Genomic DNA, 22,051 nt, shown 5'->3' with positions numbered 1-22,051 from the left:
CAAAAAAAAAAAAAAAAAAAACATGAAACATAGGATTTAGTTTAGAATTACTTTATTTTACAAAAGTGAAATCTCCAGATTATTTTAGAAACAAATTTTACAGCAATTGCTACCTTAAAAAGGTAAGAATTTTTTTAGGCCCAAAGATTTTTCCTTTCAATGTTGAATTTTTTTAAATACTTCCTAAGTCTTTAAGTGTCAGATTCAAGGGTATCCTCTGTCCAAGTTAAAGAATCTTTCCATTGTCATATTTCAGGTTGGAAGTGTATGGATGCTGTGGAAAATGACTCGCTCATATATATTAGCTGGTTTTTTAAAACAACAGACAACTCCCAACATCCCCACTTTGCAGTTTGTGTCCTAAGAAGTTCTTTTTCAGTCCTGTTATGTAAGGCCCTCAAAAACCCCTGTTTATTGATTGAGGTAATTAATTAAACTTAAGAGAAACTAGGTTTATTTAATACTTAGATGTGCCTATGTAATAATAATGACTGGTTGGAGGAAAGCAAAATGCCAGACCAACCTGAATGCCTGTTTAAGAATTTCCCCTAGGGTCTAGCCCTCTCCCCAACCCTGAAGGGCTGAATTAAAGAGTTTTTTTGCTTTTTTTCTCCTGGAAAGAGGCATGGTTGGAAGGAGATCATTGCTGGAGATGGTTAGTACTGGATTGTAACAATTTTTCCCCTTCCCCAGGACACCTCCTTTTTCTGTCTCCTTCCCTGACAGGTCAGGACTCTCAAGATTTTTGATTTTGACTGATAGGGTTATGGGAGTAGACAGATGAAAGCCCCTGGCTTCAAATACCAGTTTCAAATACCTATAAAATAAAACCAATTCCATTATTCCACTCTATGCTAGCTATCCAGCATTTTGTACCAAAAAAAGTCACCTTGAGTAACATGTGTTTATGAAATTTTGCTAATCAAGTTTCAATACAGCAAACTTAAGTCTTAAAATTATTAAACCAGTACATAGTATCTTTATTTTTCCTCTCAACCACAGACAGAAACAAAACATTTGCCACTTGTGATTCTATTTAGCATTTTCCCTGCAGCATTTCAGGACACATGATTTCTGGAATATTCAAATTTATATGAACATGATTGAGGTTTTTTTTTTTTTTTTTTTAAATTAAAAACCAAACAAACGTGGGGTGGAAATCTTTTTCAGATTAGTTTTTCAGATTAATTCGCTCATAAAACAGGAGGTAAGCTTGTGAATTAAGAACCTTAGTTGCAGGCACAGCTTGTACATGTGTATCACTGATATGAAACCACTGCCCCTTCGTTGATTCATTTTCAAATTCTATCAAGAAGAAAATTTAAAACAGGATTAAGATACAGGTGTATTTATCCTATTTAAAGTAGTAATAAATATTCCCAGATAGTTACCTTGTGGACTAGTTCCATCAAGAACAAGATTATAAAGATGACTATTTGAAGTTCTTGTCTTCACATAGGCAGTATAATGCCCCCATCTCATAGTACCACTGTGTTCAACAACTCCATATAAAGAATACAACACTTTAGTACTTCCTTCAGCAACATTCTGTAAAAATTGAAAAGATTTCAAAACATTTGCATTTCAAACCATCAGAAAAGAGTACCACTCTTTGAGTAAATATTATTTAAAAACTGGTGAAGACAGTAAACTGATTTGAGTGCTAATCAAAGGAATAGCAATTTCAGATTATTGATGAGATCAGATAAATTCTGAAAAAGATTTGTAAATCTCAGCAAGGTGGGGATTTGTAGCTTTAAATAGCATTCTTTTATACTACATAGAATCTTCTCAGAATCTTTTCCATATTCTCTCATAACTATGCAACATCTATTCAAAGTGTTTCAGGCCTTCTGGCACTTAAAATTTTTGTTTAGAACTAATTTAAATTTAATTTAATTTTAATTTAAAATCCTCCCATCCCCCAACCACAATTACAATTCATTCTTATATGAACAAATATAAGGAACATTTTTACTTACCTTACATTTTATGGTACAAAAAGGAGCCAAATCTATCACATCTGGAAATTTTATGTGCTTGTTCACTTTGCACAGATTAAGTCCAGCCTAAAAGGGGACAATTTAGTCAATTTAGTTTGACCAAGAATTTAAGAGCCCATGGTGTCTCACCTTTTGCTACTAACTGGCAGAATCATTAGTATTAGCTCTCTAATTTAGGTCTAGGCCTAAATATCCTCATTTATTAGTGTATTGACTATATAGAGCCCTTCCAAATGGTTCTAAAGTTAGCCATTGGGGCCACAAAAATCACTGCAGAGCCTCAGTGGGAGGTTATCTACCTTTTGTTTGCTTAAGTAAACGAGAGACCCCAAATATGATATTAATAATAATAGACCATTTATGCCTTGAAGTTTCCGAAGTGCTTTTATTTTACTTATTTTACTTGATCCCTGAAGAAGGGACCCCAAAACTCTAAAAATCCTTGAAGGAGAAAATCTCCTTCAACTCTGCCTCAGTGAGGGACCCTGCCCGAGGGAAAGCAAACAAGACAGTTTCATTCTGTTATCTAGCAAAAGGAATTCCAATCCTATTGAATTGAAGAAACTCAATGAATTCCAGCTAAAGCTGAAATCCAGGAAGTAGTGAGCCAACTTGGGACTCCATTCACAAGTTCCCTTTAGCTTGTAGCCAAAGTTCCTATTATAAAAGGGCCAAACTAAAATCCTCTCTTTGCAGAGGTTCCAAACATGTCATGCTATGCCAAGGAAACCTTTGCCCGCTGGAATTATATTCTTTTTCAGTGTTATCCTCTTATTATCCTCACCTGTTTCCTAATGAGACTTTATGCCTCTGTCAGGATTTCTAAGCTTACTTCCCAATCCCTATAATAAACCTCTTTTATCTAGATTGATAAACCTAGATTGGTTTTCAGGATTGTAAATTTCTTTACAGAATCTCTGTGCTGCCAGAAGTAAGTTCCCCAAAACTCCCTACCCTTGCACTAAATCCCAAGGGAGTGCAGGGGAGCCAAACCTCTCCATTTGCCACTAGACCTTATCATTTAACTCCATGAGCACCAGAAACCTTAATCTCATTTTGATTCCCTAAATCTAGACCTTATATATCATTTGGTTCCCTACTAAAGGGAACCCCAAAACCTAAACCTCATCATGATGGTATTGTGATAATACAAAATAATAAAATACATTGACTTATAACACACAATTTTTTTTTTTTAGTAATCACAACTTTTCATGATGAGTATATCCTTGAAAAGGCAAAAACCTAAGAATGGCAGAGGGAAAAAAAATTTATCCAGATTGCTATGGGGCACTGGAAACAGCCTGGCTGTGGTTATAAATATCTTAGCCTTTATTCCTCTGAAACTAATGTTATAGCAACAGTAAATGTTTTCCTACCATTTTCCAGTAACTCATATTCTACCAATAATAACTTTTCTAATTCTTGGTATTTAGCAGTAACCTTTTTAACACTGAAATTTTATTATTATTTTTTTTTAATTAATTTATTTTTTTTCTGAGGCTGAGGTTAAGTGACTTGCCCAGGGGCACACAGCTAGGAAGTGTTAAATGTCTGAGACCATATTTGAACTCAGGTCCTCCTGAATTCAGGGCTGGTGCTCTATCCAGTGTGCCACCTAGCTGCCCCCAACACTGAAATTTTAAAAAGATTTCAGGAAGCTGTTAAAAAAAATGAGTTACTACTACTACTAAATTAGAGCTAGAAGGGCCTTTCAGGCAATATATGAAGTCCAATCCACTTTAGAGTTAAGGAAATGAATGCATGGAAGAACTAAATGACTTGCTTAGAATCATACAGCTAGTAAATATATGAAGGATTTGAACCTAGGTCTTCCTGACTCAAAATCCCAAAATTTTTACTTAAAAATAATAAAGATAACATTAACAAAGATAACAATAAATCTTAAACACTGATACCTGTTGAAATCTCTTTAAATGAAGAGTTAGAATGGGAGGAGCCAGAGAAATCAGCATTTGCTTTTTGGCATTAGTGTAAACATGCTTCTTTTCACCTAAAAAAAAACATACATACACACATACACAAACAAAAAACCCAGAAGTTTGAAAGAGCATTTTTGCAGCCCATCAGACAACTGAAAAAAAAAAAAAAAATTCTTTCTCTTCACATTTACATAAAATCATTTTAGATGTTGCTAAAATCATCTTTTTCTAGCCATACATGAAGCAATATTTGAAAAGTCTGAAAGGCATAGGCAACTAACTCAGAATAGTTCTGGCTTACACTATTTCTCAATCTCCTTGAAAATAATGGGGGGGAAAAATCAATTCTTAAATAAATTCTTAAGGCACTAAGAATACAAATAGAAGAGGAAATTCATTTCTCTGAAAGGGCTTACATTTTAACTCATAAATAAAAGTAGATAAGATAAAAATATTTAGGAAGGGGGAAGGAATTACCATTTCAGAGGTTTGAGAAAGGACTAGAATTTGGCAAGGGATGAGAGTTAATAAAGGGACAAGTGATACAGACAACCACTGACAACACTGCAATTAATTAGCAGGTCAACATTGGGAAAAATGAAAGTTCTGAAAAATAGTAAGCTTGAAAATGAAGTAAGGGCCTGGAAACCATAAGGATGAAGAATCAGTTTAGGAGAGGTGATCCACGTTATGACCATTTCTGTGTATAGTTGAAGTGGAATAAAGAATTAGGTCATAAGGTTAAGAGACATTCAAACATGTTGTAAGCTCTTAGTAGAAAAGCAAATCTGGGAAGAAGATAAGTGTTGGCCTCACTGAAAAAGAGAGAATGACAAAATAGCCATAACTTGAAGAGGAAAATTTCAGTATTATGGCTGAAAGGAGAGGTTGCTGAGTTACAGCAGCAAAGGGGGTCTTGAAAGAAGAAGGTGGAAACAAGGGCATTCTTAACTGTCCCAGTAAGTCAAGATGCAGAAGGATGACCAGAGGTACAATATTTTCTGGGTGAAGCCAGACTTTAAGAAGAATAAGTAAATGAAAAGCATGTAAGAGGAAAAAGGGAACTTTTTTTAAATTTTTCATTTCATTCATCATAATAATGTTTTTTAAAATTTATATTTAGTAAGGAAAACTATTACCTTTAAAATCTGTCTTTGGTCCACTATGCTGCCTCTGTGTACAAACATCGCAAAGTAGTTTGTTTGAACCTTGGAGTTTTTCATTACTAGTAAATTGATATAAACAATGATAGATTGAATATTCATCAATATTCATAGCTTCCCTGTTTGCTAGGGTACAAAAAGCAGTTTCTGGAATTTCATTTACTACTTCATAGATCTTTGTCCCAACAGGATAAGGATCATTCATAATCTCTACGTTTATTTCATCAGGCTGAAGAAGTGCATCCAACTTAAGGTTTTTAAAATCACTGGCAAGGTCCTCCTCTTCATCACTCTCTTTCTTGAGACATATGCCATTTAATTTACTAGAACATTCAACTGGAAAAGAAACACTAAGAGTGTCACCCACATCATTTACATTTTTTACATTTTCCTCTTCAGTATAATTTGGATTTTCTGGAAAAGCTTCTATGGTATTTTCTTTGTCTTTTATATCATTTTGATTTAAGCAACACTCTTCAGATTTTTCTTTCTCTTGTGAAAAGCAACTGGATTCATCATCCATTCCTTCTTGTGGCAAAGTTTCATTAATATGTTGATGTTCTTCAGGATACTCAGTAGTACAGATATTATTTAACTGAATACTTTTTTCTTGAAATTTTTGTTGCCTTCGTTGGTTCTATGAAACAAAGAATAAAGTTGGACAAAAGACAAAAATAAAGATTATTAATGAAAAAAAAAATTATTTAGTAGAGGTGTATCAATGTCTAGAACTCTTATTTCAAACACTTTGCAAGCAAAAAGAAAAACAAAACTCTAAACAATACTTTTATATTTGGAGCCACCTAAACCAAGGCCACCAGTCAATCCGCAATGAACAGCAAAAAATGCCTAATTTTTTTTGGCATTAGAGTATAATACAGTTAAGAAAGAGAAATGCATATAACAAATATTATATGAATAATAGAATTTGAGGAAGAGATCAATCAATGAGAACTAGAGTAGTCATGGAAGTGGAAGCTGAGCAGGGCTTTGAAAAATGGGCAGGAATTTGATAGAAAAGTATTAAGTTCTTGCTATTTACCAAATACCATGCTAAGAAATTCTGGAGACAGGAATATAAAAGTCAAGTTCCTTCAGGAAGTTTCTTAATGAGGTTAAATCAATCAGTCAATCCAATAAATATCAATTAAATGTCTACTATGTGCCAGGTACTATGCTAAGCACTGGGAGATACCAAAAGAGGCAAAAGACAGTTCTTACTGTCAGGGAGCACACAATCAATGAAAAAGATAATGTACTAATAAACATATAAAGCAAGCTATATACAAGAAAAATAGGAAATAATAGAGAAGACACTAGAATCAAGAGGTATTGAGGAAGGCTTCCTCAATGAAGTAGATTTTAGAGAAGTATTAGATTTAGAGAAGATTTTTTTAAAGAAAGTAGATTTTAGTTGGGGCTTAAAGGAAACCAGAATAGCAGAGGAAAAGCATTCTAGGAATGAGACACAGAGAGAATGTCTGAAGCTAAGAGATGGAGTGTCTTGTTTTAGGAACAGCCAAGAGAGTCAGTGTCACTAGGTTAAAAGCAGGAGGATGCCAGGTTATAAAGGGCTTTGAAAGCTTAACAAAGCATTTTGTATTTGATCATGGAGATAATGTGAAATAATATGAATTTGTTGAGGAAGGAGAGTAACATCAATGGATCTAAAACTTTTGAGAAAATCAGGATAAACGGGGTGGGAAGAGACTTAAGGCAAGGTGACCCACCAGCAAGCAGTTGGCAATAATCAAGGGATGAGATGAAGGTCTGCACTAGAATGGTGGTAGTCAACAAGATGATTTCAGAAAGGCCTGGAGAGACTTACATGAACTGATGCTGAGTGAAATGAGCAGGACCAGGAGACCATTATATACTTCAACAACAATACTATATGATGATCAATTCTGATAGACGTGGCCATTTTCAATAATGAGATGAACCAAATCAATTCCAATAGAGCAGTAATGAACTGAACCAGCAACACCCAGTGAAAGAACTCTGGGACATGACTATGAACCACTACAAAGAATTCCCAATCCCTCTATTTTTGTCAAGCTGCATTTTAGATTTCCTTCACAGGCTAAATGTACACTATTTCAAAGTCTATACATATATTGTATTTAATTTATACTTTAACATATTTAACATGTATTGGTCAACCTGCCATCTGGGGGAGGGAGAGGAAGGAGGAGAAAAATTAGAACAAAAGGTTTGGCAATTGTCAATGTTGTAAAATTACGCATGCATATATCTGGTAAATAAAAACTATTAAATTAAAAAAAAAAAAAAAGAATGGTGGTAGTGTCAGAAGAACAAAGAGGATGTATTCGAGAGATACTGCAAAAGTGAAATCAATAGACTGTGGGAAAATACTGGAAATGGGGATGTGGGAGAGAGGAGAAAAATCCAAGATGATTCCCATTGTGGGTTTTTGACACTGGGAAGACGGTGTTCCCTTCTACAATAATAAGGAATGTAGGAACAGAGAAGGTTTAGAAGGAAAAATAATGAATTCTGTATTTTTTATATACTGAGCTTAAAATGTTGACAAAACCAATAATAAAACAATAACATACTTCTGTAGTATTTCCAGGTTTCTTCAGAACAACCCTGGGAGTAAATATTGGATGTGCATTATTTTACAGATAAAGAAACAGTCTCTGAGAAAAGTGACTTGTCTATGACCACAGCATCTCAAGAGCAATTCAAACTGGGGGTCATCTGACTCCCATTACTGGGTCTTTCTAAATATGCCAGCAAAATCAAAGTATCAGAAATTTAAGTAAATGTAGAATATGTCAAGAATAATCTAATTTTGGATAAATTTTGCTACAAGAAAGGAGGTTATTATTGATACAGTAAGTCTAATAAATTACGTGGAACCAAAAATACTTCAGGCAAAAAAAGCAGTTTAAAAATATATTATCATAAATCAAAATTTCAAATATAACCAATTCCCTTACAAATTAAATAACCACTCATAAAATCAGGAGTTGGAAAAGAAAATTCTCTTAACTACAAGCCAAACAGCACATTATAAAAAACAAGGTAGAAGATCATTCTTTGTAATTACTAACCTTTGCTTGCTTTTTGGCTTGCTTCTTTGCCTTTTTCTGTAAGTGCTTACTTGTACAAGAAGGAATATTATTTTTCTCTTTCACATAACTATTGTTATCTTTCTCTTCCTCACTGTCTTCATCTTCCTTTGTTTTTTTGATATTTTTATTATTTATACTTTTCTTACCGCTCTTAAAACAGAATGTAAATTTTAAATATTAGTAACAGTAGTTAATAAAGAACTTTTTATGTTTAAATTTTTTATGTTATAGTTTAATAAAAGACATTCTTCTAAAATATCAAAATTAACCAGGATAAAAATTATTTTTTTTTCAAGCAAAAAGAAGAAAAAAAGAAAATGGGTTGAATTAATCAGGTATATAATCAATATATACTAGATTTGCTATGCAACTAAGAACATTTCTACATAAAATATTCTATTATTTTATGTGGAGGTGAATGTACATAATTATAGCAATTCCTTTTTTTTTTTTTTTTTTTTAGTAGACAAATGGATAGTTTCAAAAGGAATCTTGTTTCAAAAAGGAGTTAAATGTCAGGGTGGTTTCCATGCATATGATTATAAGGACATGAGTTTTTAAAGTAATTTGTTGGATGCCTCATTGTCCATTTACTAAATCAAGCCTATCCCTTTTATATGATGACAGTATTGTACCTAACATTTACTCTAAAAGAACAAAATTGATATATTAAAGATATATCACCTTATACAAGAAGCCAATTCTAACACAGTGTTATTCTTAATACTTAAGTTATAACATGATACATAAGACTAAGGACATTTCAGTAAATCCATTATAATTAAACAGAATTAACTTTTTTCACACTTTTCACTATTTTCAGGAGACTTTCCAAATAATATTTATCAATCTTAAAACAAGCTGATAATAAAAAGCTTCTTTAATAAATATATTAAAGTCTTTATTAATATATATAAAATGTGAAAAATTTTACATAAATTAAACTCAATAATCTTACCTGATCATCTAAAACTGGGAGAGACAAATCAAGGAAAGATTCATGAACCAACGAGACCTTAACCAAACACCAAAAACACTTTTTAAAGGCAAAGAAAATTTTACTTAAAGCATTAAAAAATAAGGAGATTTCTTTATTTTAAAAGTGAAGGAGAAAGGAATAAGCATATATATATATATATATATATATATATAGTAATTACTAAATACTAGATGCTGTAGTTAGTACTTTATAAATTATCTCATTTAATTTTCAAAACAATGAACTGTTACTATTCCCATTTTACAGTCTGAGCAAAACTGAGGCAGACAACTGTTAGGTGTATGCCCAGAGTTATAAAGCTAATTACTGTCTGAGATCAAATTTGAAGGTTTTTTTTGTTTTTTTTTTGCTGAAGCAGTTGGGATTAAGTGTCTTGCCCAGGGTCACACAGCTAGGAAGTCTTAAGTGTCTGAGGTCACATTTTAACTCAGGTCCTCCTGACTTCAAGGATGGTGCTCTCCCCACTGCACCACCTAGCTGCTCCTATCAAATTTGAATTCAGGCCTTCCTGATTCCAAGCCTAGCATTCCACTTTACTCAGAATGCATAGCTACATAGCTAAAAACATACTAAAAATGTTTGGATAAATTTTGTTACAATTGAAGAAATTATTGTAATTCTATATTATAGAATTGAAGAAAGTATTGTAAGGCTAAAAATTACATCAAACAAAAATACTTCAGGTAGAAATGTAATTTTAAAATATATTATCAATATCCAATTAATTGTTAATTAAAATTAAACTGCCATTATCATTAAAATATACTATTATATCATCATATTATCATTATCACTGCACCAGTAAGCTGCAAGTATAAATTCATGGAAGGAAATATAAACATGTAATAACAAGGAAATATTTCAGGGTAGGGCCAAAAATTTTTAAAATTAGCTTTGTATTAACACAATACCATATACACTTGAACAAATGTTATTATAATATTGCAGTTTAGAAGTTATAACTTTATTTGTTAAGTAGAAATTTAAACTCATATTTTATATATTGAATAAATCTAGCCATTACTCAAAAAAAAAAAATCTACTTACAGTTTTGCATTCCTCACACATGATTGTACTAGTTAGTTCTCCACCAAATATTCTGTCCACAAAGCTTGGTATTGCCTTTTTTTTTTCATGCTCTATAAAAATGGGTTTAACAGATAAAATAAAGCAAGTGGAAAAAAAATAAACTAGATGATACAGATTAGTCCTTATAAAGTGGATAAAATTTAAGGTCTCCTAATCAACAAACTCACATAAACTCAATATTATCTAATATTCAGTGAAGAACACAATATCAGCTTCAAGTAGAAAAGTAGTATAATGAATAAGGCCAGGAGAAATGTCCTCTAATCCCTGTTCTACTATCTAGCAAAGTCACCTCTAGGCCACACTCACTTCAACTAAAAATGGGGAAAGGGAACATTATTAGTAAGGTCTCCTATCCTTCTAAAATTCTATGACTCTTGCTACTGGAGAAAAATTACATAAGAAATTCTGATATTTGGAGGTAGTAGATTTGGTTTACAATCACAATATGGTTAAAAAATACAGTATGAGAGTATGTTCACTTCCTGGAATTCAACTGAACAAGAATTGTACCCAGCATTGTGTTAGACTCTTGGAATATAAACACAAAAAGAAAAGCATTCCTGTCTTCAAGAATATTACATTATTCTAAAGTGAAGCTATATATTCACAAAAAAATAAATACAAAATATATTCAAAGGACATAATAAAACAATTATGGATCAGGAAGCACAAACAATTGTAAAGGCCTCTTGTAGGATAAAGCATGTGAGCTGAGCCTTTGAAGGAGGTACTCCTTTTTTTAATATATATATTAAAAAACTATCAAATATAAGCCAAAAGCCATTTTCTCCTTTCTTCCTTTCTACTATATTAACCCCAGGGTATAAAGCCAAGTCATACTTTCTACAGATACTAAATATTTATAAACTTGGTCATCTAGGTCAGTACTTCTTAGACTTTTTCCACTTGTGACCCCTTTTTGTCCAAGAAATGTTTATGTGACCCTCTGGTATACAAACACGTAAAATAGGTTACAATTCAAATTTACTTATAATAAATCATAAAGAAATTTACCTCAAAACAAATCTTTGGTATACATATAATTTTATCATTTATTTAAGACAAAAGCAAATGTGCATACTAATGAGATGGATATGAATGTTTATTTTTACATAAAAATTAGTTCAGCAAAATATTTGATATCTTTTACTGCTGCCTAACTTTTCATGACCCCCACACTGAGTTATAACTCTCAGTTTAAGAAGTTTTGATCTAGGTAACAGAAATGTATCTAAGGAAAGGCTGTGTCAATTACTTGTTTTACTGACCTAGTTCCAAAGGATATCATCAAATGATAAAAAGTCAATATCAAAGTAATTTCTAATGCTTTTAAGTACTCTAAAACAGGTAAAGTGGGGAATAGCCACAGGTTTAACTTCTCTAATAAACATATTATACAACTAAAGCCCATCATAATTTCTTTTTCTGGTATATCCATATTTAAACTGCTTCACTGACTCACAGCAAAATGGAAGTATTAAAGGATCCATACATAAAAAATTCTCAAACACAAATATGCTAATAACCGATATCTAAATGATAACTAAAAACAAAAATGATTTTACTTTGGTGTTTGTATTCTGGAAATCAGATATTACCTTTAATTTTCTTTTTAAGTTCTTCATCTAATTTTTCAGAGGAACTGCCAAATGCTTTAAGAATACCAGTACTTACTCTCTGAAAGTTAACAAAATGAGTACATATATTATGATTATATTTTATCAATTTCTGCATAATCACATTTAAAATAGAAGCCTACAAAACACTATCTACATTAAAACAATTGTAAAAATTAATCATATTCTTATTCTTTCCAGTTCCTAAGGTCAAAGTTATTGATTACGGGTAGAACTGAAATATCTCAACTAGCAAGCCATTCCTCTATCTTTTTTGTATTCATGTGTCTACTTTTAAATCACAACACTTAACAAAAATAACTCTTGAGTAAAAAGTCTTCTAACAAAGTCCTACTGGAAGATAAAAACACAGCCAACTAATTCAAAATATTTCTAATGCTTAAAAACTTTCTAGTCAATTATCCTTTTTTACAGAAAAAGTTAATTGATTTTCAAAAGTTCTTATTATATTGAATTAAAGATAGCAAACATAAAATTTCCATATGCAAAAGAGAAAAAGGATAGTAGATTTTTTGAAAAGCATATCATAAATTTAACATGTTACTACACATTACAAAAGCTACAATTTGTCTGCTTCTTCCTCTAAACTTAGTTCTATTCTTGCCTGTGCAGTAAAGCAACAACAAAAACACCCCCTCCATTTCACTGATGTTCTTTTCTTCTTTTTAGGGACATCTTTATGACCACTCTAACCCTCCAAAATCAAAAGCAAATGTGTTCTTTGTAAAAATTAAACATAGGCAAAACAAATCCAGATATTGGCTGCCTACAAATGTATGTCTCATTCTGCACTTACATGTGTCACTTATATGAAGAGATGGGAAAGTGTGTCATCATGGGTATTCTAAGTAATAGACTTAATAATCTGTAAAAATTATTACAGTAAAAAAAAACTTGCTGTATCTAAGGGGCTAATCAAACATAGCTTTTAGCTAACAATTTCTTCTACATTTTACCACTTTTACAAACTTACCATCTACGGTCTAAGACTTTAAAGAAATGAAAAATGTCACTAAAATAAAATTGATGTTTTATAATAATTATTAAAACATTAGGAAACAATTTTAATTCTTTATAAAGTCTTTTAATTAAATAAATAGAGTGAAAATTTCCAAGAAATGCAACAATCAAAATTGTGCTCTATCACGATATTACTCATAAGCAGTGAATCAGTTTAGTTGAAGCAAGGACACAGAATTAAACATGTGCCAGGGCATTTTGATCACTATTTCCTTTCAGACCCTAATGGACACAGCCCAGGACCCTCAGCCCAAGAGCCTTGAGAAAAGTGTCTTCCAAACCAACAGACCTGCTTCCCCCAAGTTCTCATATCTTCCTTCAGACTCCAATGAACATGATCCAAGACTCTTAATCCCAAAGTCCTGGGAATAGCAATGCTTCCAGTCTAGGCCATCACCTTGGGAAGCTACCCAAGTGGAGACACAAACTGACAACTGTGCTACAGCCACATCTACTTGAAGACCCAGGAAAGGAAGCTCTTTTCAACTAACTCCATGGCACTGTTTAATATCACAATCAGCAATGATTTTATCAATAGAAATGATATAAAAGCAGAAATATTACCATCTACACTTTGTGACTGAACCTAAAAACTATGGGTACCTTTCCACTGACTTGTACCTGAAACCTGCCATATGTTGTCTCCCCATTACAAGATGATCTCCCGAAGAGGAGGAAATATCTACTTGTATTCACAGGACTTAACAAAGCACTTTTACACATTCATTTAATACCGAGTTTACAAATCTCTTACTAACTCAAAGACAAATAAATGATCAGATTATAAAAAGCAAAATTTATAATGGCAGATTTACCTGGATTTCTTCTGCTCTCATCCCATCCAGTAGATACCGAAGCAGTTCCTGACTATCTTGCTGCTGAGAACCTTTAAATCGCACTGCTCTATTTATATTAACCAAAAGGGAAAAAAAGCAAAAATTATTAACTGCAAACACATTTATAAAATCCCAATAATTACATTCCTAATTTGAGTCTTTTCAGTTTATTTGAACTTCTATTTAATCTGATACCACCTTGGAAATATCTAATTTTTACTTACAATTTTGAGAATACAAGAAAAATAATGCAATATATTTGCTCACCTAAAAGAATATATAATCACATCTTTTCTATATTATTCCCAAACAAAAATGTGTTCTAGGCAGTGCCTTTTCAAATGCTCAATATACAATCTTAACAGGTACTCACTTTTTACAGACCTGAGAAAATAGCTCTTTAGGTGTCACAATTCCCTTTTTGGTTTCATGCATTTCATTAAGAAATTGGCACATGGCTAAAGTAAGAGGACCTGGAGGATCAAGGTTGATTTCTAGAGGTTCCTGAATGCAAAAAAATAAAAATTGTTTTTTCAATCAACACTAGGGACAGTTATCTAATTAAAACATGGATAGCAACAAAAAAATGGAACATACCAGGAAGAACATCTAGTCTCACCACGCCTTTATTTTACAAATGATAAAATTTGAACCCAGAAAGCAATTTGCCAACAGTCACACAGATGTTAAGTTATGAGAGGCAGGATTAAAATCCTCTAACTACAAGCCAAATGTTCTTTCTACTCACTCCACCATACTGTTTCCTTATTCTACAATCTGTTCACTTTTAACTAATGTTATTTTCTGGCTTAAAATTTTATGGTGTTTATCTTCACAATTTTCAGTTTTAAATGTTTATTTTCATTTGTAAATTGCTGAGTTCAAAATTCAAGAATGAAAACAAGATACAGTAATGATAATAAAATATATACCTTTTATTTATGAACAAGACATATATTTGACAATGCCTGCCAAGATACCTATGTTACAAGCATTCTCAGTAAGCAATAACTGTGCCTCAGATAAACCTCCCTACCTATGACACTGCCAATGTGCAAAGCTGTCAACAGCATTCTATAGAACAGGGGTTCTCAAACTATGGCCCTCGGGCCAGATGCGGCCAACCGGGTTTTAGCAAATGGGCTGAGGGGCAGAGATAGAGTGTGAGTTTGTTTTTAATATAATCAGGCCCTCCAACAGTCTGAGGGACAGTGAACTGGCCCCCTATTTAAAAAGTTTGAGGACTACTGCTCTAGAATAAAACATATATGTAAGGAAACATGCATAAAGATGTACACAAAATATACAACTCTTAAAAATTATTTAAATAAAAAGGTTTCATAATTATTTAATCAGTTTTATTAACCTATAAATGTTATGGATTCAAGATCATATTGAACATCCATACAAAAATATTTTTTAATCTTAGAAGATAATGTATTTCAAAGAAAAAAAATTCTTATTATAACACAAATAAAAATACATACTGTTAGGGATAAATCAGGTGGTTCAATTTTCATTATTGCTCCAGACATTTTTACTTCCTTTAATAGTTCTCTTAGCACTAGAGTCTGTGACAAATTCTGGGGGGAAAAAATTGAAATTACTTTTCATCTAAAGTATAAAATTATCCAGAAAAGAAAGCAAAAAAGATTAAAGCTTCATTTATTAAAGTTTTAGATTTGAATAATGTAAACTGAAAAAGAAAAACAACAACAGAATTACACCTCTTAAAAAATATGGTGTAACTTTTTTTCAAAATTGGCAAAAGCTCCATTAGATACAGGTACATCATTCCTGCCATGTCAGTGTTACAAATGTAGTTCTTTCTCGAAGTGAAGGGTTGCACTAAAAATTATATTCTACTTTTAAAAATAAGCAATCTATTAACTTTAAGGCATGCAGACATTCTTTCACATTTAGGATCAGGAATTATAAAATTTTAATATCTTCTTGAGAATTTTATTTTCCATTTTAACAATTTTTTTTCAATATGTTCAATATTCAGTATTCATTCCACCAATAAAGTAACTTAGAAAATTTTTTCTCAGGAAACATCAAATTTCCTGAACATGCCTAGTTTTAAACTGGTATTAAAACACTAATGTACAAAAACTTGTAGAGGGCTGGACTGAAAAAGTCCAGCTAAAGATATTGACAGCAAGGTGCTTATAGTTAAGCACCTACTCAGTGTGAGGAGATAATGATTCTCTAGTTAAGCACATACTTAGTATAATATGGGGATGCAATGGCTACGGTTGGCACATGCTCAGTGTGCTATAGTGATATAATTGTACTGAAGTATTTTAGGGCTGGAAGGACTCAGGAGTCTCTTAGCCATAGACACAGAGAAGACTCCAGACTCCAGATTCTAACTCCGGACTCTATCTTTGACCAGCCTCATGGTAACTCTCCTGCCTCTTTCACTCTTCCACTAAGACCAAGGACTCAGGCTAATCCTGAGGTCCTAAAGAGAGCTAGTCCGGACATTACAAAAACTGACTATATAATTCAATAAAATTCTCAAACTAATTTATGGCTCACTGATAGGTACATAGTAAATGTTTATTATTTTATCATCTAAACATTCAGTTTAAAATATATTCTGAACAAGAATACAATTCTCGGGGCAGCTAGGTGGCGCAGTGGATAGAGCACCAGCCCTGAATTCAGGAGGACCAGAGTTCAAATCTGGTCTCAGACACTTAACACTTCCTAGCTGTGTGACCCTGGGCAAGTCACTTAACCCCAGCCTGGGGGGGAAGAGAAAGAATACAATTCTCACATTTCAGTTTTTATCTCTTCAATATTTATTTTGAGTTTCTAATACACTAATTAAAATTAAATTGCAAGCTCATAATTTTTATTTCAATTCTGAATTTGGTATAAGGAAGTCTTGATGAAATTTTCTACTGCTAAATACTACTCAGGAAGTATTCTGTAACACAGTTTTAGAAAAGTTACCTAGGATACTTAGAAGTTAAAAGGGATTTGCTCAAGATCAGTATGTCAGCAGAGGAGTTTGACAAAGTAGGACTTGCTGATTCTGAGCTAGCTGTCTATTACCAAGCTGTTTCCCCCCCCAATATATAAAGCTTTTATTTCAATTATATTAATTTAATATGCATGTTCTTAATAATTACACTTGGATTGTTCATGAAAATTGCATAACATTAAACAAAGCTAGCCATCATTTAAAGTTATTTCCCTATTAATTATTTTTATAACACATGCATATTAGGCAAGTATCAAAAAAAAAAAAAAATAGAGTAAAATACTTGGGCTTTTTGTTTTACTGCTCTGCTTCATAGTGACTTTATAAATACCAAAAATGTCTTTGTTAAAGAAAAAAATTTCTTCCAACTATGCTACATAGCTATAAATTGCCCAAGAAAAGTCTCTGAATCCATGTAGTAGCTCACCCAAAGAGCAAAGAGAAAAACACAAAGAACATAGAAATAGAATGGAGCAAATTATCAACATTGGAATATCAGAAGCAGCATAAAACTAACTAGAGATGAATGATTGGGAATGGAGATGAACTATTCATGTATTAAAAACAAAGAATAATATCGGGTATTCTATTACTATCTAAGTAATATCAAAATATCTATAAATAGATCCACAGGATCTTAAAAAAAGAATCTCTATTGAAGATTTTTGATGAGAAGGTATGGATAGGTTGTGATTTATGTTCTCGGAAGATAAATACACATACATGAAATCAAAGATCTAGCAAAGTATTAAAGTATTTAATATAAATGATGGCAAAATTATACATGAAGTTATAGAAAAGTAAAACATTTCATTAATTTATCTTGTCAGATACAATAAAATATTTTGTAAAATAAACAAGTCCTATAAAATGATGTGCAGCAGAAAGATAATTATTTAACACTTGATCACCTGCATAACTGCATTAAAGAAACATGTATTCCCCAAATTACTGAGTCCTTTCACAGTCACTTGAATAGTAGAATTCAATGGAGAATTTTCTTTAGTCATATTTTCCTTTTTTTCTCTCTCCAATTCATTTTTGCTATCTTTTTCTAATTTTTTGTTTTCAATTTCAGTTTTCCCTTGATCTTTTGATGCTAAAAAAATAAAAAAACAAAGGTTTAATCAATGTGTAAAAAAAATTCATTATTTCATAAAGGATCAGTGAGAATGTAGCTATACTTAAGAATTTTAATAGTATAATTCAAATGGAACCAATATGATTTTAATTTTTTTTATACTTACACAATTACAGAATTCATTGCTAAATTACAGGAAGCATAAATGAATCAATAGATTTCAATAGTTCCTTTTATGTATTCCTGATGCCCTATCACAATCTTAATGGGGTTGCTTCAGACCTTTTCCTTAAATTCCCAACACAGTTATTTTAGTAGATTGCCTCTCCTTCATTTATCAATACTGAGGTCATATATCAGGAGCTCCTCTGTCTACTTCAAAATCTCTATATGTCTCTACCTATCTTCTCCTCCTTTGCTTTAATGTCAGAAGAAAAAATAGATCTCTTTTCTCATCTTCAATCCCTACTTTTCTTCTGAATTCTTCATCACTGCCTACAAATAAGTTTAAACAAAAATAAACCTTTGACCGTCTTACACAATTCTTCTTCACTATTCAATTTCTAAAAAGAAAGTTTTAAACTTGGTGATTTCATTTTATTTGCTATTAGCCTGATATGTTTGGCTTTGATTGTAGACCTGTGCAGGGCACTGGCTGGCAGTTAACACCCAGTTTCTTTTTCTATTTTGTTTTCCCCCATTAGATTATAAGCTGCCTGAGGGCAGACACTGTCTATTTTCCTTACTTGCATCCCCAGTACTTAAGCACAGTGCCTGGCGCATAGTAGAAACTTAATAAATTTAATAACTGATTAATTTTTCAACTCTTTCTAATGTGGCTTCTAAATCTCTTCTTTTAAAATTACCAAATAGATCAATTCAATGGTCTTTTCTCAGTCCACATTTTTTTTAAACCTCTCTGAAACATTTCACACCATTCTTCCTCCATAAAACTTTCTCTCTCATGGCCACTGCTACTAGACCTTTATTGATATTTGCTTGTTCAAATCTTGACTTTTCCTCAAGATCCAGTTTAGGTGATACTACCTATATTTCTTAAAAATTCTCCTTATAAAAAAAAAAAAAAAAAAAAAAAAAGAGGGCAACTACCTGCTTATTTTCTCAAATTTTCCTGCACAACTTTATCTGGATCTCTTTATCTTTATGACATTCTACCTGGTATCAACAGCTATCTGTGAACATATCACATAATATGCTCCATCACATCATAAGCAATTTTGGGGCAATACTGAACCATTTAATAACTCTGTATCTCTAATGATTGAAATAGTGTTACCTGTTGCCCCGGAGCAAACTTAACCTGTCTTCCTGAGTTGGCAAATTTTTCCAGAAACATTAGTCCTGGGATATACAGGAGCCTGAACAAGTCAAGGATGACACCCAGCCTCCTACCTGCACCCTGTACTGCATCCCTTCCCATGTTGACTTAATTTTCACCTCTCAGGCTTTAGTGTGCCCTTGTAAGGTCAAACCAGCTACAAGATAGACACCAGTCAGTCTGTACCAGACTGAGAAATTGTGTATACTTGGGATCATTAGAGATAAGCAGACCATCATATCTTCATAGTCTAGCAGTTCCCAAGGGAAAAGAATGCTACCTTTGCCATACTTCTTGAACTCCAATTCTCCTTACCCTACTGCTCCCTTCTTCTTCCCGTATCACTTGTCCTTCATTCCTCACATGAGACTTTTCCTTTCTGTAACTCATAATAAATATTCAGCTTCAGCATAGATTGTGAATTCCTTTGTACTTGGTATAGGAGTTCCACATGCATGTTCATTTGTCTTATAATACATTCAGTCTTAACACGTCTCATGAACTTGTGCCTCTTCCATTTATATCACAAAGTTTGTAAGAAGTATTAGGCAAACAGAAGTAATTTTTATTTATTTTTAATTTGCTAAATTGAAAGAATTTAAATTGATATAAGTACTTATTTTAATACTGAAGAATATCAAGATGCATATAAATTTGTGGTTCTATTCTTCTTGAATAATAAGATAAGCTCTTCTTGAAAAATGGTAAAGCCAAAAAAAATTTTTTTTAAATAATAGAAAAAAAGAAAAAATGATAAATTCACATGAGAAATATGAAAATATATTTAAAAGAAGGACACATATTTAACCTACATCAGATTGCTTGCTGTAATGAAGAGCAGGGGATGGAAAGGCAATAAGGATAAGGGAAAGAGGGAGAAAAATTTGGAACACAAAGTTTACCAAAAATGAATGTTGAAAACTATCCTTACATATATTCAGAAAATAAAATACTATTGAAAAGAAAAAAGGAAAATGGTGAAGGATGCAGATACAAATGGAAGGTAGTTGACCAAAAATTTCCATTTCCAAGACAATTTCAAGGTCATTTTAAATGTACAACTCAAATACAAATTAAAACAATAGTTCAATAGAATGTTCGTCATCAAAAATGGCATTTGAGGACTTAAGATACCATTAACAATAGTGCACTGTTTTACTGTTTAAACAGATGACACTCATATGAAAAAATGCTCTAAATCACTACTGATTAGAGAAATACAAATTAAGACAACTCTGAGGTACCACTATACACCTCAGTATGGCTAAGATGAGAGGAAAAGATAATGATAAATGTTGGAGGGAATGTGGGAAAATTGGGACACATGCATTGAGAGCAATTTGGAACTATGACCAAAGAGTTATCAAAATTGTTTTAATTTTGATCCAGCAGGTTTCTCCTAGGTTTGCATCCCAAAGAGATCATAAAGAAAGGGAAAAGGACCCACATATGCAAAAATGTTTGTAGCAGCCCTTTTTTTGGTGGCACATGAGTGGATGCCCATCAGTTGGGAAATGGCTGAATAAGTTATGGTATATGAACATTACGGAGTATTATTGTTCTATAAGAAATGATCAGGAGGGTGATTTTAGAGAGGCCTGGAGAGACTTACATGAACTGATGCAAAGTGAAATGAGTAGAACCAAGAGAAAATAGTACCAACAATAAGATGATGTGTAACGTGGCTCTTTTCAACAATGAGATGATTCAGGCCAATTCCAACAGACTTGTGATGGGGAGAACCATCTATATCCAGAAAGAGAACTATGGAGACTGAATGTGGATCACAATATAGCATTTTCACCTTTTTTGATGGTTGCTTTTTGTTTTCTTTCTCTTTTTTGATCTGATTTTTCTTGTGCAACATGAGGGGTGTGGAAATATGTTTAGAGGAACTGCCTCTAATTGCCTTTCAAGGGGCAATAATGAAGACTATATTTGCATATATTTTGAAAATAGGAAGCTATTATTAAAAATTAAAAATAAATAGATGACAGTAAAAAACAATAAATATAAGGCAACTCTTCAATGGCCTCATATTTTAACATATTTAGCATTATTTTACTCATTTATAAACAATTATACCTAAAATGAAGATGAATCAGATAAACAAGTCAACATGAATACAAGTCATCCCAATGAATTAATAGGTGCTTTATTAATAGCCTGATTTTAACAAGATCTAGTAAATACTGCAGAAGGTAATAATCTTTTAGATGTTAAGACCCTTTTTTTTTCCCACATGAAATAATTATAATCCTATATACACCAGAGCATGGACGCTAAAGACTATATCAGAATGAGACTCCCATTTAATTAGAATTCAATAATTAATGATAAAGAGATTTAGATCTAAGCCTTATACATAAGATTCACCCATCTGCTTAAGTGTAGAGCAATATTTAAAAGTATATATTCACTACAAGACTTTACCTGGTCGTGGAGTTTTGACATTGGTTTGTTTTCTAATATAATCCACAAGTTGACCCAATCGACTTGAGCTGCTATATTGGACCTCCTCCTCACACAAGTAACACCTGCCTCCCAAAAAGTACCAGAAGAAAACAATAACCAAAACAAAACAAAACAAAACAAAAAAAAAAACAAAAAACAAAAAAAAAAAAAAACCAAACCTCAAAGGTCTTAGAATTTAGACATTAACTTTAGCTGTCAAATCTTATAAAAAATAAAAAAAGCATTTTTGTCACATCACATAAGTAAATTTTTTTTAGAATTCTGTACATCTTTAATAAAGCTGTTTTTACTACCAAGTAAGGCAAGATTTCAAAAACAATCTAATATCAACAAAAATCCAAATGTAATCTATTAGTGGAATGATGA

The 22,051-nt window shown here is 32.2% G+C and overlaps 1 protein-coding gene across 1 annotated transcript in view; it reads right to left on the bottom strand.

The window, feature by feature from the left end:
- Positions 1–35: 35 nt before the first annotated feature.
- The window catches only part of USP16 (ubiquitin specific peptidase 16), a 36,786-nt gene continuing 14,770 nt past the window's right edge, over positions 36–22,051 (bottom strand). Inside the window, exons 5-18 of the mRNA XM_074300613.1 lie at positions 21,644–21,747; positions 17,702–17,889; positions 15,283–15,378; positions 14,169–14,299; positions 13,775–13,862; positions 11,901–11,979; positions 10,258–10,349; positions 9,169–9,225; positions 8,190–8,360; positions 5,086–5,746; positions 3,923–4,017; positions 1,983–2,069; positions 1,392–1,548; positions 36–1,305 (exon numbers count right to left, since the gene is read on the bottom strand). Of these exons, the coding sequence (XP_074156714.1) occupies positions 1,172–1,305; positions 1,392–1,548; positions 1,983–2,069; positions 3,923–4,017; positions 5,086–5,746; positions 8,190–8,360; positions 9,169–9,225; positions 10,258–10,349; positions 11,901–11,979; positions 13,775–13,862; positions 14,169–14,299; positions 15,283–15,378; positions 17,702–17,889; positions 21,644–21,747 (2,140 nt within the window). The 3' untranslated portion in view covers positions 36–1,171. The remainder of the gene's footprint in view (positions 1,306–1,391; positions 1,549–1,982; positions 2,070–3,922; positions 4,018–5,085; positions 5,747–8,189; positions 8,361–9,168; positions 9,226–10,257; positions 10,350–11,900; positions 11,980–13,774; positions 13,863–14,168; positions 14,300–15,282; positions 15,379–17,701; positions 17,890–21,643; positions 21,748–22,051) is intronic.

The sequence above is a fragment of the Sminthopsis crassicaudata genome, chromosome 3, assembly GCF_048593235.1.
Source record: "Sminthopsis crassicaudata isolate SCR6 chromosome 3, ASM4859323v1, whole genome shotgun sequence".
Taxonomy (NCBI): domain Eukaryota; kingdom Metazoa; phylum Chordata; class Mammalia; order Dasyuromorphia; family Dasyuridae; genus Sminthopsis; species Sminthopsis crassicaudata.
This window is presented reverse-complemented; position numbering and strand designations above follow the sequence as displayed.